The following is a 16,752-nucleotide window of genomic DNA, read 5'->3' as shown; positions in this document are numbered from 1 at the left end:
TCGAGGCATGGACGCATTGATCTTTTTCTTCGCTGTTCCACTCAGGTGGAAGTGAACGGTTACGCCAAACAACTTGATTGTGTCCCACTCGCCGTTCAGCAGGAAACCATAATAAGCATCTCGAAACCATTTTCTGCCATTCAAAGTGATGTCGACAAAACCGAGCAAACGCGATGATGCCTCAGCCGTTTTTCGACAAGATGCTCAAGGAAAATCAGACGATGTTCGTTGTGAGATTTGGGATTTGACAAGGATGCATTAAACGATTATGAGAGAACCTCAGTGAAGGTCATTGACAGGAAACTCTTCTATGTTTACTAAACTATTCTCGCACCCAATCTCTATCCTGAGCAACTCGATAAACCACGAAAAAATTGAGGCCTTTTTCCTTACGCGGTCATTTTTTGGAAGAAAACATTTTTTACATGGAAGATCTTGTAAGTTTTTTAAGCCCATCGAGAGCCAGAGTTCCAGACCATTAAAATTGCCGATTGGTAGCATTGTCTAGACACTTATCTTTTTTTATTTATAGTTGCTTTAAGGATAATGAGAAAGTCATCCCTTTGTTGAAACGCCATGCTTGAGACTACTGTGTGCCAAGGTAAATTGAGTTGCAATCTAGCTATATATGCTGTTTGCTCACTCACTTCAATGTTACAAGACGGAGGTCGACGTTTCTCACAATTTCAAGGACATTGTAATACTCGTACATTATATTGGTCCCTTCGTTCGTCAGAGCATTAAATGAGAATCTCTTAGATAACTTGAGAACCATCATAAGATGGCGCCCTCGACCGAGCTAACCAAAGCCAAAGCATCCTCGACCAAGCTCACACAGGATATCTTGGAAACGTGCAGTATGTGAAATTCAACGGTTAATCCAGCAGTCATAATGTACTTTAAATTGTCGGTTTTCCCAATGCTCATTCCGTGTCAAACATCGAAGCATTCTACTTTCGTTTGATATGGAGTTTCGATCCTCCATCTCCAAGTTAGCTGATATATATGATCCGGAATCTACTCCCATGACTCCTCAGGGAGTTTTTGGGAATTAATAATTGCTTCTATTTATTGTTTTCCTTTAACGATGACTCGAGTAATCTGATCAATTACGCTTTGAACTGCAACACCCTAATCTTGGGAGTAACCTTGAACGCACTGATAAAAACAAGCTAGACGTGTTTCGATTCAATTCTTCCAACCAATATGCTACTTTTCTTGCTTTGATAAATGTCTATTAAGTCCTAAAGGATACTCGCTCAACGTGGGACCATTTCCATCGCTGCATGTTGGTGCCGGCGTTAATTCTGTGAGTGATATCTTAGAGGCGTAGAACCAATCTTTTACATCATGAAACGCAATTTGTATTGACATGTCCGTACTCGGCACCGAATTGATATGGCCAGGGCAAAGAGCCCCACCGAAATCTGATAGATGTGGATATCGCCCGAAGTGGAGGGGTTCCACAAGGTGGTCTTTTAACCACCGTTCTATCTGTGCCTATCAGAGAGAAAAACTCAGTTCATGGGTTATTATCATTTTATCTCTCATTTTTCTCAAGCCACCTAGTATCGGTTATGTTCATTCGAGTGGGTTGAAAATGTGTGCAATATAGTTGAGGTGCTCGATATGCTTGGACAACTCCCCACCAACAAATGGTGCATAATTTAAGAGGTTACCAATAGTCTGTTCATTTGAACCAACGGGAGGGAGGTGATTCATTTTAGGACTGCGAAGGACGGCTAACTAATTCTAAGGCCTAGTATTATTTTGATAACGAACTGGAATAATAAAGAAATAGTGAATACTGTGTGTTTCAGAGCCATTCCTTACATGGAAAGATTCAGTTATGAAGGGACAATAGATTGGCTCATTTTGCGTATACGACTTGAATTGATAAGCAAACATCATCGAAAATTCAAGGCTTCAATAAATGACTGACGGGAAATCGCCTTAGGAATTTGCAGGCCCATTTATTAGCTCTAAATTATCAGATTGAAAACCTTAATAAGTCAGACAAAATTTAACGGATTCTCTTTAACTATTTCAATATCTGCAGATCAGGCTTGATGAATAGAACAGGTCAATGTTGCAAAAAAAGGAAATTTTGCACAAAGGCTTTGACTAAAAAAAGATATCTCTCTCGCTGCCACGGATTGGTGCATGATCGCAAGATTATCTTTTTTGGACATTTCCATGCATGAAAATTCTTAATACACCCACCGATCCTTTCAAAAGTGATAGCCTTCAATTTTCAAATGAAGGGTCGAGGAGGGCCTCATTGAATTTCTAAAACCTTTGCCCTCAATCCCTGACGGACAATTTATTCCTCGTCTGAAGCATAATGTGCGTGTAGCAATCAAGCATTAACAACCTTCTTTGTCTTCTGCGGAGCCGGTCAGGTCAAACTTGCGAAGGTAAGAACTCAACTTTAGTATATTTTTTTCTGTGAGGGAAGGAGAGATCCTACATACAGAAGACCTCAAGAAACAAATTAGAGGCTAATTTGGGGTGACTAGCTGGCAATTTTTACCCTTCGTAGATGAGCACAGCTCGCTCTCTTGACGTATAATCTGCTCTGACACCGTTAAAACATGCGACAAGGTGAAACTATTTCACTTTCTCCCCATCTTTAAACTAGAATATCTGCGAGCTACCAAGTGTGATCCAGGAAATCATCATTATTGTGGCTTTTTTTGCACAGCAAGCAAGTGATCGCGAGGTTTCGCTTGGTTCCAGATTGTCTTGAGGATGATCAATGATGACGAGAGATTTTGCTCGATGAAGATCCTCATTTCTCCTGCCAAATCATAAATCTTAAGGCAAGCCAATGAGAATTGGAGCGCCCAAGTCGTGTCTTACTCTAAAGGTCTATAAGGTGGTGTGTGGGTTTGTACCATCGTTTGTAAATAGAACATCTATTAAATGCCCTTGTTGACTCTGTGCAGCCGTCAATTTAACTGTTCCAAGGGTATCGTTGTAATCGGCGTACACCTTTCGTACACAAAATACTCATCGGGGTGATCTGTTGAAGCATCCATTTTGAATCAAAACATGACCAGCCCCTGCTGTAATATCTTCTCAGGGAAATGCTCATATTGTTTGTTTTGGTCGAATTTCAACAAAGATCTCTGTTTTAAGCATGAGTCGACTGGACTTCCTCCATTTGTTGGTGGTATATGATCACCAAATAAGATCAACACCCTAGTGAGATGCCAAAAAAAATGAACCACGCATGTCTTACGAGTTTTAAGCAACGGATGCTTGTGATTTCCATGACGAATTCACCCTTTCATTCAATCCCTTCAATTTTTGCTCACAAGATGTTTGACTTTCAAGCTTCTTTGTCAAAGCGAGACTAAACTAAAAGGTTTCAAAAAATTAAAGTCAAAGTCAAAACAAAATCTAACATGATGGACGAAAGAAAAAAATGGTGGCCAAAAGAGAGCCATATTATTTACAGGTCAGGGTGGCCAGATGATCGGTTTTGAGGAGGATCCTGTGGATTGACTCTAAGAAGATGTTCATTTATGCTGTATTCCATCATGGGCATAGTTGATGGATTCTGAATGAAGATGATTGTGACTTATTTTTGAACAACCCTTTGTTCGATCCGAATGTTCGCTCGAAGGAGACAAAATAATTCCCATCATTTATTATTGTGATCAACAATCGATTATTTCTGGTATGTTTGCTCCTCGTGCTCACCACAGAGTGTTGAGATTCGTGCAAATTGGAGGCTTATGATTAATTTCCGTCCTCATTGCACGCCTTTAATAGGACTGGGCGATGAGTCTGGCCATTAATAGCTAGTACCTCGATGGAATGGATCTTTTCTGAACGGAATCATCAGTAGCGTAAACCCTATTTGTCGAGGAGCCTCTAAGTAGACGTAATAAAATTGGGCACAACAAAGAGGGCCCAAAAATGTCAGCAAAATGGCAAGCCCACACTAAGCTAAGAAATGTTCATGTGACTTCCTTGCGACTCTCCATCTTTCCAAAGCTTCCATACTTTAAAATTAGTTTTAAACGAGAGAATCTCAAAGTAACGGACAGCTCGAAAATTAAACCTCTTACATTGACATTGGATTTCTCCGTACCCATTACCACCGAGTAATTTCATGACTTGACAAAAACCCAAGCAAGTCTATCGCCTGGAGTACTTGAACTTCTTTCGTAAGTTTGAATTTGCTTCGAGCTAAAAAGTAACCGACAATAAGTTTTTCTTCTCTTTGACGAAAAAATGGGTTCCTGAGTTAAGATTGCTCATCCATTGCCAACCACTGCCATTGTAATAGAGCGGAGATCTGTTTAAAATCTTAGCTATCCTGGTTTACACACCGAAATGATGTAATTCCACACGAGATCACTATCACCCCGAAAGAATCCGAGTCCTTAAATTCAGGGCACATTTTCCCATCCATTCCGAATTTGACACTCCAATAAGCCGCTCAGAAATGATCAACGCGAAAAGGATCTCGATCTTTCAATTGACTTTCGAGTGAAGCGTGCCAGGAAAAGTTCTGTTCTTAAAACAAAAGCATCATGCTATCTTGATCAATTGATAAAGTCTTCTCATTTCAAGTGTAGATGAACGAATTATAAGTTTGAAACTTCTTCTGGATAACAGATGTAACAAAATTTGATCGTCCTCGGATACTCTGAACGGTTCACGGATAAGAACCCCTCGCCCACGTTTCAAGTTTTTGGCAATGAATCTTGAATTATGGGAATGCAATGGTGACCTACTTGAATTGCCTAATAACCCCTGAACAAGATCCTGGATTGGTTTAAGCTCACGATTCGATGTCACACTCAAAATTCATGATTGTTTGTCCTTTCACGAATTGACAGTTGGCCAACGTAGCTCTATGATTTATTAAGGCTTGAAAAGTCCAGAAGCAGGTTGTAAGACTCGTACAGTACATTTGCTGCGATGCGTCTATTTCCGAGTTCGTCGATCAAACCGGAATTCAATCAAAAGAATTCCAAATCGAGGATCATCTTTTCGCCTGATAGAGCATCAAGTCTAGCTCTCAAAAGATGTCTTTAAGAATGAGAGAGAAAACCGAGACTGATCTTGGATTTCATAAAGATCCTCTGAGTGCGCACAGTCAATCATATGTGTCCTTTTGAAAGGGACTCCTCAAATTTACTTCCCACACTTGCATGAGATTCACGTAAATCTTGATCGTACCGAACGATAAAAAAAATCCCTCTTTTCACTCAAACCAAGAGAGGGACGAACAATGAGTGGCCATTATCCTTCTCAGTGAGCTGAAACAGTAGAAGATGCCTCAAAGCTAAGAGTGACATTCCAATAGTGGGAGCAGGCATGTGCGAAATGGGCCTTCTGTGTTTCTTTTTGAAATTTGATTTACGAGTTTTTAGCCAACCAACAAATACTGTCAAAGCTCAGCAAATTCATTTCAGCACACGCATTCTCCCACGTGAGAGAAGTTTGAAAAATATGTAAGTTGTTTTTTTGCCGTTATGCAACTCACATCTTTGTTTAAGGTTCTTTTTTGTTGCGGGTACTTAGTGGACTATTTGCACTAAATTATCGCCATGAATCCGATTTATACCGACAAATCATGATGGCTTAATTTGATGCCATCTGTCAAAAGTCTTGATGAGGTGCGAAGATCCTTCAAAGTTAAAATCGAATAATTTGATACAATGCCACCACTACCTTCGGAAGAGCGAAGAGGAAACCTGTCCGAATTCCTGAAGATGTTAAATGATCTCTGGAATCAGACTCCGTGATTAAGTCAAGGTCCATTGTTCACAATATCGAACATTCATATCGTGTGTGCATATTCAAATTGGATCTGATTTGAATCATTATGATTATGGAGTCTGGGGTGGGGTCAACAATACATATTCAAACTGATGGCTCATTGGGATGCTTTTCAGCTTAAAGCCAAATCAACGTCAAACAGTCATCAAGTCACCTTTGAAAATCTCTCATGGACAAAGGATGTCTCTTCAGAAAAAAATCTTGGATCCAAGCTCATCTGTTCCGAATCGAGGGATCTGGCAATGATACGTAACAGGGTAATCAAAGTAACCTTTACATTATTCGGATACCGAAGTCTAATCATAAGACGTCCACGGATGGGATATTAATTCAACTCCACTCTTTGATCTAAAAACAGATCTTGACGTCGCTTCAGGATGAAATTCAACACTGTAATTTTGAAAATGGAACCCCTGGAAGGAGTCAACGTTTGGATTTTTTCCATGGTCAATTGAGTGTGATTTACTCTCCTTGGAAATCTTAATTTGTCGTGCCCGAAGATACCATACACGATCGCACCTATCCAGGCTTGTCAATCGCCCAAAAGCAATATTCAATCAATTGATGATGGTAACAGAGTGTTTTCTTGACATCCACAGTCAACCTAAAGCATGGTATGACATACTCCAATGTCATTGAATTAATGCTCCGGTAACTTTTGGCGCCTCAATTGTGCTCATGGTTGGCATTTTTCTCAACGACATAAAGGGTCGTTCAATAAGACAGATTCGGTTTTACGTGTTTTCTCGGTTTGGTCAAAAAAGAAGTGTTGTCGTTGGCGAATATCTTAGTTTCTTGAACATTCGCCGTTGGCCAAAAAACATTCTCCCATAGGGATCCAACATAAGGAGGAAATGAGCCTTGGCAGATAGGGATATGATTTGTATCAAATTATAGACAATTCCCTCTCAAGGAGCTCCAATTACAACAATGGGCTGGGAATGGCTTGGTAGCTTGGTGCGAACAGGAGCTATTCAGGAGACACCTTTCGCCATGGGAGTCAAGTCGGAGGATGTGCTCATTGCCATAAATAACGATTTGGTCAGACACAATCATCTCGAGACTAGCCATAAATCTCCACACGTTTTAATTCAACCCTTAGTGGTGAGAATGAACTCGAACAGCCAACGAACAGGATGAGAATCTGGATCGGATCTCAATCGCACATGTACACTTTTTCGACGGGGAATACTATGGAAAAGGTCCAAGTCCAAAGGGTTGTCTTCAGTGGCAAGGTTATGTTTGATTGAGAAGGCCCCTGTGCACTTACGAAGGATAAGAAGAAAAAGGAAACCACCAGCAATTTGGGAACTAAATCGATGATTTATGTTTTCACATGGAGTGAGAACTGATGGACAGTTCTGTGGAGAAGTTGCCGTCAAGAAAAATTGCAGCCGGTCCTCAGAAGTCTCAAGTTCAAAGTCAACCTGCCCTTTGCCATGGATTTTTTCTTGTATTTTGAGTTATCGCCTTCGTTATTATCACTTCATCTCCAGGCCTGGTCATTCATGAAGACGAAACCACAAACAACTCAATCTTTGTCAGATTGGAAGGATTGCAGATCTCTTTAACTTTCCTGTGTATCTAAAGAATTAGAAGACAGATGTGCTTGGGGAAGATTTTGCTCAGTTTAAACGCAGAGGCCACAGAGGCTCCAAAAAGGCAGTTCCAACTTATCTTGGGGCCCAATCTTGAGCTTCTTGTACTACATGAAGGTACGTGTGTTGTCGTCTTGCATTCTGCAGATGGGCTTTGTGAAAAGATTAAGCCACCCCCTTAATTATGTGTTGCCAAAAAGTTATTCGCTGAGCGCGTGAGCCTGTTTGATGTTTGAATGAAGTTACCAGGGTGGCTGCGAATGAGACCATTAAATACCTTGCACAGATTGCAAGATAAAACCCAGATAGGCATTTAATGCCTGTTGGCATGCAATGTTAGTGTTGGAATAAGCATAATAATGACGCCATTAGGTATTTATTATTTCCTTCGCAAAATGCGCACGTCGTGACCAAATTGTAATTGGTTTACTTGGTTGTGATTGGCCTCACTGAGGCGTTCAGTCAGTCATGCCATGACATGTCATTTCGAGGGTCTCTCTGAACAGCTCAGGAAATTTAGGGCATTTTGAAGAGGAGCGAATCTGCCGGACAGGCATACACAAGATTATGTGACTACGTTGAGCATGGGTACTTTGTTCTCCATTTCATGCAACAAAACTTCAATCTTGAGATCTTTTTGACATAAATAGTCCAATTTGGAGCTCTTAATGAGCTGCGCCAGATCGCAATTGCGATGTCCAGAACCTGGTGTGTATGAAAAGTGGTAAATTTAATGTGCTTGGAAATATCTTTGAAAGACCACAACATTAAGGTGTCCGACATATGAGAAAGTACACGTATTGATAATTGACAAAAATGATTTGACAATTTCACCTTGAAAATAACAACCATATGGCTCCAAGTGGACCCCGCTCAGGTCTTTTTTAATACCGTTTGAAGTTTTCATCCAGTTTGGCTGTAATATCAAGGTGCTTGCAATATTTCTTGTCATCTTCTATTCAGAGTTCGTCGTCCCTATTGGTGAATAACATGCTCAATTTTGATGCTTTGTTATTGCCAATTAAGGACAGGTCCATTTACCCATAAGAAGGACGGCGGTGGAATGTTAAACACTTCTAAGCGCTAGCTGTAGTATTAGGAACCGCTAAAGACATCAGTGGTCTCTATAGCGAGATCCTCCGACATCATCATTCTGTTTGTGCATCCAAAATCAATGCTGCAGGATGGAATTGGCGAACTCAGGCATAAAACACTGAGAGCCTCGTTGTTTATTTAATACACATGGATCTAGGGTTTTTTTTCGGGAAAACGTCTGCGTTAAAAACTGTGCTTAAACGTTTGTAGTTCGTCAATCCCTATCCTTCGCTGTAAATTTGCTGTCTAAAAAAGGTCTATAGTCAGAATTGTTCAACTTTACATGACAAATCATCATTGGATTGGCCTTACATGTAGACAGATCAGCGTGACACCGCCAAAACCTCACAAATTCAACTTGAGGCATCATTTCTTTCATTGTACGGGCTCAGATTTCCAAATTTTGAGAAATACAACATTTTCGTCGTCGTCATTTTCGGCCTTGCCGAGTTTTGAGTGGTGATGATGATATGCCGATAACGTTGATCCGGCTTTAGAACTGGGCTCTTTTTTCCCTTGTGAACACATGTGAATTTGAGGACAGTATTCAATGGGTCTGTCGAAGTACACGTAAGGTGAAGGTGGGTGTGGGTTGGAGCTTTGTGATAGAAAAACAATTATATTGGCACTAGTCCGCCCTGCGCTAGGCGATTCCATTGGTCCATGTGTAAACCATCGAAACAGCCCAATGGCTCTCCTACCTCTGTATGACCAAAAAAAGTGCACCACTAATGTTTTTATTAACTCGCCATTTGGAAGAAAAGTAACAGGTGCACTCACTGTCCATGGCTTATAGTAGAACCTGAGACTCATCATTCAGAGCAAGTTTTTTTGACGGAGTGTGCAACAGCCAACCCTTTGAGTGTTGCCTTAAGTCTACATTCCGTTTGAATTGCTTCACTTCACTTTTGTCCTTCATCGTTTACTATGGACCTTAATTTGGGATGGTTACTGTCGGGTTTAGCATCCACCTCGACAGGATTTAACTAGGAAACCAGAGTGTTTTTTATGGCGGGGAAGCCTCAAGAGATTGAATTTTGGCTGGACATACGTGCTGGTGTGTAATCTCGTCGCTTCCTTTAGGATGCAATTTAAATACCAGGTTCCCTAATGCACATAATTGATGCCTCTGTGGTCACCTACGTGGACAGTACATACAGGCGAAGGTTGCAGTTGGGAAAAGAATGGCAAACCCGGTAATTTGGAAATCAATTGGGGACACACTAAATTTTGTGGCCAAAAGGGGACAAAAAACACCTCAAAGTAATGCTAAACAGAGCACTTACAAAATAGGAAAAATCATAGTGCTTGCTTGTGACGCACTGCTTACTGTTCGCGCTTACATAAAACGTCTGCTTGGCATGACTTCGACTTCGATCAAATTGTCCCCAGTTTCATGGCCTATTGCAGGTAATCACGCTTAAATGACTGATGTGCCAACTTAATTTCCAAGTAAAATCAGCAGTCAATAGATGACTCTAAACCTTGTGGTGAATGGAAGCTAAATACAACTCCCAATTGTGGAACAAAGCACCAACTGAAGTATCCATAGGACAACTGTCGTAACAATGCGTAAACCATTGAGCAAGACTTGTTCAATCTGACAGAATTTGAAACCAAAATGGGAGCTTAATCCAGGATTAGGGGCGTCCCTGATTCCTCGCGTTTGGCAATCCTATGTATCATGGTGAGGTAGCTAACAAAATCTAAGATCTCTTGCCTAACCAATGTTCTAGGAATGCGTCAAAAAGAAAAGACTTCAGCCTACCTCTCATCCTCTTGCTGAAAATCCATCCATGGATCAAGCTGGTCTGATCGACCAGAGTAGAAGAACTCTGGCGGTAATGGCTGTCTTTTCCGAGACCCGGGGTTCGAGATCTCACGGGGTCGTCCCCTATTCAGTGTGGGCGGCATGTAGCTCTGTCGTCTTTGGACCATGAATTTCTCACGAGGAACCCATCCACCAATTGGTGGGGGTGGGGATCGGAAACCATAGATTGGCTCCGAGTCAGTGATCATGTCCACGTATCCTCCAGAGTTGGATCCAGATCCGGATCCGCCGGAGGAATACTCGTTGATGCTGTGTTGGCTCTTGGAGCGCAAACGGGTGACCTCGGGAGGTGGAATATGTGAGATCCGCTCCGGATACTTGAACGACATGGCCCGACTCAGACGTTTATTGGCTAAGTTATTGTTGTTGTTTGTGATTGGTGGGCCTCCCGTGGCGGTTCGAAGGTTGAGTCCTCGTGGTCCAGGTCCCATTTCGGCTTTGTTTCGAACCATCATGGAGTCACGACGGAAAATGGCGTTGAATCCGCGCGAAATCATGGACTCGCGCCGGTGGAGGGTGGAGGATCTGGGCGGTGAGAACGTCTCCCTCATGGCACGCCTCCTTTCCAGTTCCTCTAAAGTAGGTCTTTGCAAGGTTGAAAACATGTTGAATATCAAAAAAATAGTTCGTTCGACACTTGGATTAGTCAGGCACTAACACACGCACACACACTGTTTGTTTTAAACAAGAAGACTACCTTAACCCCGACACCAACGAAAATGAAATACAAAAATGCGAATTAGAGAGCTGGTCCCAAGCACAATTTTTGGGGGAATGTTGGCTTTCACCATCAAATCCTCAAGATGTGGTCTCCTGGAATTAGCCGGGCACACGGGGTCATGATTTCGTCAGACGATCAATGCCATTCCCAACACTTGTTGCACACACAAGCACTAGCACTCACCAACCACCAATACCAATCCTATATCGGGACCAAATCACTGCAACAAATCCAAATTTCACACCAATTCACAGAGAGGTTGACACCATTGATGCTTGAAGCCAACTGAGGTGACGTGAGTCCTCCACCAATGCAGGGATACCAGTTGCACCATGCGCAAGCAACCATTCAGACGCTCAAGCACGCACACCAAAGTCAAAAGAGCAAGCAGAAGGGGACCAAGGTACGAACGAACAACGCTTCTCTTGAGAAGACCTCTGCTTGAGATGCGTCAATTGTGCCTGAATCAAATACGCCGGCGCTGAAAGTAGCTCTTCGATGGTTGCCTTCTCTCTCTTACTCTCCTATGTCTGACACTGAGATTGACATGAATGGCATCCAGGATGGAATGTTTCTCTCCGTTATCGGTACTTGTTCTTGTTCTTGACGCATTCGTTGCTGATGCGGTGGATTAGCACTTGAGATGGGAGATGGTCGGGTTTTCGACACATGATTAAGGTCCCAAATGTGGTTTGAGTTTTGGTAACGAGGAGTTATCCAGAGAGCTATAAGGAAATGTGCAGGCGCACAGATTTTGATCCCAACGATGCTCAGACATGGCATTGTGTGCAAATTCATGGTGGTCCAAATTCTAAATCTGGTCAAAGCCCGACAAAAGTTCTAGACTGTTTGTTAAATTTGAAGACAAGATAAATTGTCATTCAACTTGCTCCTGGTATTCTTGGAATTGGGAGATGCTGCAAAGGAATCGCTTAAGATGGATGTCTTTATTGGCCATTTTGAGCTCCCTATAAGTGGGCATTAAACATTAAAAAAATAAATTTATCATTTCTTCCATTTAATCAATACATGTCTTTGTCGTGAGGGAAGGTAAAAAACGAGGCTTTAAGAAATGTTTTAAGGTCAAGGCACAACAAATGGGGACAAAAAACTTGAAGACTCTTTCAAACTTTTTCTCAGAAGACATTTTTGGGAGGCTGGAAGTTTACTCCATTTCTCATTTTTTGAATTTCACTTGTACAGAAAAAATGGATTCATCAAATCCATAAGGATTAAAAGGCAGCCTTACTTTTTTAGGACTCTTAGGTTATGTGAACCCCGAGGATCCTTGATTAAACCTCATCTATAACATGTATACAATATGCTTTTGGGCCAATTTTTATGCTTCTGAGTACATCACTATTGGTGATTATTCGTTTTCATTTCTAATCAAGATACCATTAACAAGATTAAAGTGTCAACTAATGAGTTGGTTTTTCGAGTAGGGCTTCTCCATATGTATATCACCAGCATCATTCAATGTTGCTGATTGTTACGAGAATAATCAAAGGTGTTCACATTTTACCTCTCAAGAAAGCAACTTAGTTGTGTTTATTAGATAACACAAAAGAAGCTTGGAATGGGATTTGCAAGACTTGAACTAGAAGTAATTTCATGGAAAGCGGATCCTTCACCAATATATTATGACTTTTAGCCTCATTGACAAATTGTTTTGCTGCAACAGTCCTTATTTAGACTTTTGAGTTGTCTAATATTCCAATGTTAAATGTCAAAATACTCCAAAATTGATAGTAGCTTTTGAGCCAATCATGAATGGAAAGCCAAACGTGGCGCTTGGATTCCTTAATGCTGATGAGAGTTAAAAAAATCAAAGATATGAAAACCGCTTTCCATGAATTTTCTTGAAATTGAAGGTGACCAAAGGAGTGAGGGTTCTTTTAAACCCACAATTGAAGGAATGTTTGAGTTGATTATCAATCAAAAGGATGATAAAACTATTTGATGATTAAAATTTCAATGGGCAAATTCTGAGCAGAGTTGACAAAGAACTTGGTTAAATGGCCCCTCTCTTATGGTCAAACAAGACGTGCTGCAGGCTCGTTGCGTTTACAAATATTTTACCCTTTTAAAGAATCGCCGACATGTTTTGTTGCGGGTGTTCGTTTTGGTGGAGTTTTATGCCGCAGAGTTTGGTTCTTCACGAGCAAGATCAAAGTCAGGGCAAACCATTTTGACGAGCGAAATGCCCTAGGATATACTTCTTGATATTACGTTTTTATGACGATTCAACCTTTTCATTAATGAAAACAACAAACCACGTGTGTTTTATGGCATGTGTAAATGGAATGAATTGGCAATCTGTTTAACAAGACCAATGTCAATTTGAAATAGCATTTTCAATGAGAACATTCCAAACTCAGGCTCTTGGCAAAATAATCTGAAGTTCGACTGCATTTGAAAACTACATGAATTTTTAACTTCGTTGAAGTGATATTTCAACATCTTCATGTTTTTCGACTCCGAGATCTTCGGTAGAAATGTGGCTTTTAAATATTTTGTTTTCTTCAAATTTTAGATATTGAACCGCATTTGCAATGTTTTTTTAAAAAGACAATTAAGGAATACATTTGGAATTCAATACGGAGACGCTGCAAGGGATGCAAAAACATAGCCATGAGAAGATAAACTTCTTGTGTCAACCCTTAGCAATTTGTGCTAAAAATCTCTTTGTCTCATTGTTGACCGTATTCACCCTAACTCAAATTTGAATAAGGAGCACCAAAATTCGCACTCAAAATTCCCCTAAACATCAGCACAAATGAGCTCTTTTGCAAGACTTTATTTATGTTATAACAGAAGCTTTAAAACTAAGAATAAGTAACCTTTCTTCAGCATACCATGTGTTCACGGAGATGTTAAATCATGTTATCAAAATTTCAGCTAATATATTTCATCCTGAATAGGGCTAGAATACGATGCAAAGGATTTTGGCTTGGCTTCCACGATGATAGTTTTATCATTGAACCCTATTCGTCATTTGTTTTAAAGTCGAATGAGACCTGGCTATGAACAAATTCTGTTTTGCACTCTCATGTTAGTCACAAGTCACAAAATGAGGATAGAAATTGAGCCACAAGGATGAAAAATAGGATTATCCGACCCTAGATGGCTTTAATGATATGAATAAAATTGATCAAGCCACTTGTAATCAATTCAGGGTTTGTTTCGCTAATTTAGTGTTGGATTATGAATGGATCAATGCAAATAACTCAAACTATCGTTTTCTTATAACCAAGATTAGAATGCACTGGCTTTGAGCAACTGCAAGAATAAATGCCTCTTAATTATTGAAGGTAGCAATATTTTTTTCAATATATATTTAGAGAATATTTCTCTATTTCAGAGAAATATTGAAGAGCCAGCCGTCCAGCGATATGTAAACCTAAAACCTAGGAAATCCTATCAAATCTAAAGGGAAAATTGTCTTCAAGTTTGAACAAGAATTCAATTCGTCAGAGTTGTAAATCATCCTGTAGGTACGTTATTGCCATTTTGCTTGATTCATTTCCATTTTAGAGTTGCTGCAGGAGTTATCTCTCGAGCTAAAATGGCAAAACCATTCAATTGACAATCTTTCTTTGGCAAAATCTTCACTTTCAATTATAGAAAAGGCGTTAATTATCTCAGTACCAAATCCCTCTTTTGCGAGCATTGAAAAGTAAAAACACGACAACAGTTTTGATTTCGATATCAAAAAAATGTAGTATCTGAAAGATCCTCAAAAAAACTCTCGACCAAATGAAAGCACCTACTTTGTCAGTGTCATAATTCCATTGAACACTTGCAAATCATCTAAATTATTTTTTATGAACATACACTTCTGTAAGACGTAGATTTATTGCGATTCCATCAGCAATAACCTAAATTAAAAATTGCCGCGAATAACTTTTGAAGCAAACCGTTTGACAACAACTGATCAATAAGGAAACGTAGAAAAGCCAAGTAGTTTAACTAAAGTTCGAATTTTTCGAGAGTTTAACAAACCCATTGTTTATCATCTCATGATTTTTCAACAAAGCCTTGATGCCTTATAAGTATGTCTTAATATGTTGGAGCAGTTCAAAATCGATGTCAACTGAAATAAAATCGCACCCATCAAATCATGACGACAGTGCCGAAAGCAAAGACGTTTGAATGAAATCTGTGCGTCATCTCATTATCAGCATTGTGGTGTAAAGTGGTCTAATTTGACAACTTTTCTCATTTCCCCTCAAGCCTTTGACCATCCAATTTGTCCATTTGCCAGCAGTTTAAATCCTCTCACTTGCTGCACTTGACCTTGACGCCATTATTTCTAGATCTAGGCCCTTCATAATTCAAACTCATCTACTTACACTTATCGATCATATCAGGTGTGATATGTCTCTCTAAACATTTCATAACCCATCTGATGCCCTTGACCAAGATTAGCATTTCCCTTTGACCATCTAAATAGACACTTCTAGGCCTGAAATTGGTACTTTACCAATGCGAATCCTGCTCCGAATCTAAGTTAGAGTAATGCTTCTGCTCGGACGGCAGAATAATCAGGATATGTCAAAGGTGTCGTGTTGATTTTTATTGTCCAAATCTGACAGGATGTCGGTTGAACCCCAGCTTCAATGTGGAAATGTCAGCCGTACGGCTTTGGTTTTAATTAAGGATGATCTCGAATTAGGTGCCCAAATCGGTTCGTATTAATGCATGTAGCTAGTTGCACTAACAATTGGACGAGTAGGTGTTCCAATTATGTCGTCAGAGACGACTAGGGGTATACATACAATAGCGTTCGGTATCTTTCACAGGATAACATGATATCGTTGATTAGCTTGGAACAATGCGGACTAACCACTTCTGACAGTTCAACAAACGAGATGCACACGTTGTCAAGTCGAGTGTCTAAAAATTGCGGTCCACATGATTGAAATAATTTTTTTTGCCAGGATACAACTCTCAAATTATTTTGTGAAATTTGACAAGCTAGCAAACAATTTCCAAACTTGGACCATACCTGAACCCCATTATTTTGCCTTATGAATAATAGAAAATCAGAGCAATCCTTTTAATCACTCGCATAAGTTCAATCAACAACCCTACACCATAAATATAAAGGTAAACGCTTATGGAAAGTGTCGCTTAATAGATACATTATTCATCAATTGATCGAAGAATGGCTATTTATTCAATACCCGTTCCTTTCCTTGCATGAAGTTTATGAAAGGGAGGCTTGAAAAATGCTAATATCCAAGTGAGGTTCAAATAGATTTGGTGAGTCGTTCCTTTCAAGCTATCAAATTTAAAATGAAGAGCGAAGGCTTACCTGAGCTTCGATGAAATTATCTATCAATCATGAAATGAGTTTCTATATCAGACATTACAGTAGGCTAGTGGATCATAGGCCTGGTTTTTTTTCAACCCTCTTACCTCGGAGTGAAGGCTTGGACGTTTCTCAGAATGAGCATCCTATGAGCAAGCATTCCGGTTAGCGTATTTTCAAACTGAATAACGTCCAAGCACCAAACTAAGAAAGGCGGAAGAAACATATTTTTCCAATAGAAGAAAGTGTTAAGTACATTGCTATGTAAGATTCAATCATGCTAAGGACGAGAATGTTTCATTCAACACCTCATTCACTGGATGAAACAATTATGGAGTCTCATCAATTCAGACATATTTTATCCAAATGTAAACAACAGTGATGAAGA

General features: G+C 40.1%; 1 protein-coding gene and 1 long non-coding RNA gene across 3 annotated transcripts in view; one reads left to right on the top strand and one right to left on the bottom strand.

Annotated features, from left to right (window-relative positions):
* Window positions 1-11,295, bottom strand: part of LOC131882930 (uncharacterized) — a 103,367-nt gene extending 92,072 nt beyond the window's left edge. Inside the window, exon 1 of one of the 2 annotated variants that reach the window (XM_059230222.1) lies at window positions 10,264-11,295. In XM_059230222.1, coding sequence (XP_059086205.1) covers window positions 10,264-10,931 — 668 coding nt within the window. In that variant the 5' untranslated portion in view covers window positions 10,932-11,295. The remainder of the gene's footprint in view (window positions 1-10,263) is intronic. The other variant, XM_059230221.1, reaches the window with a different exon arrangement.
* LOC131882933 (uncharacterized) lies at window positions 3,568-7,431 on the top strand. The gene is made up of 3 exons (XR_009373554.1): window positions 3,568-3,685; window positions 5,520-6,059; window positions 6,161-7,431. It is a non-coding gene; the product is annotated as an uncharacterized LOC131882933 (long non-coding RNA).
* Window positions 11,296-16,752: the final 5,457 nt, after the last annotated feature.

The sequence above is a fragment of the Tigriopus californicus genome, chromosome 7, assembly GCF_007210705.1.
Source record: "Tigriopus californicus strain San Diego chromosome 7, Tcal_SD_v2.1, whole genome shotgun sequence".
NCBI classification, from domain to species: domain Eukaryota; kingdom Metazoa; phylum Arthropoda; class Copepoda; order Harpacticoida; family Harpacticidae; genus Tigriopus; species Tigriopus californicus.
This window is presented reverse-complemented; position numbering and strand designations above follow the sequence as displayed.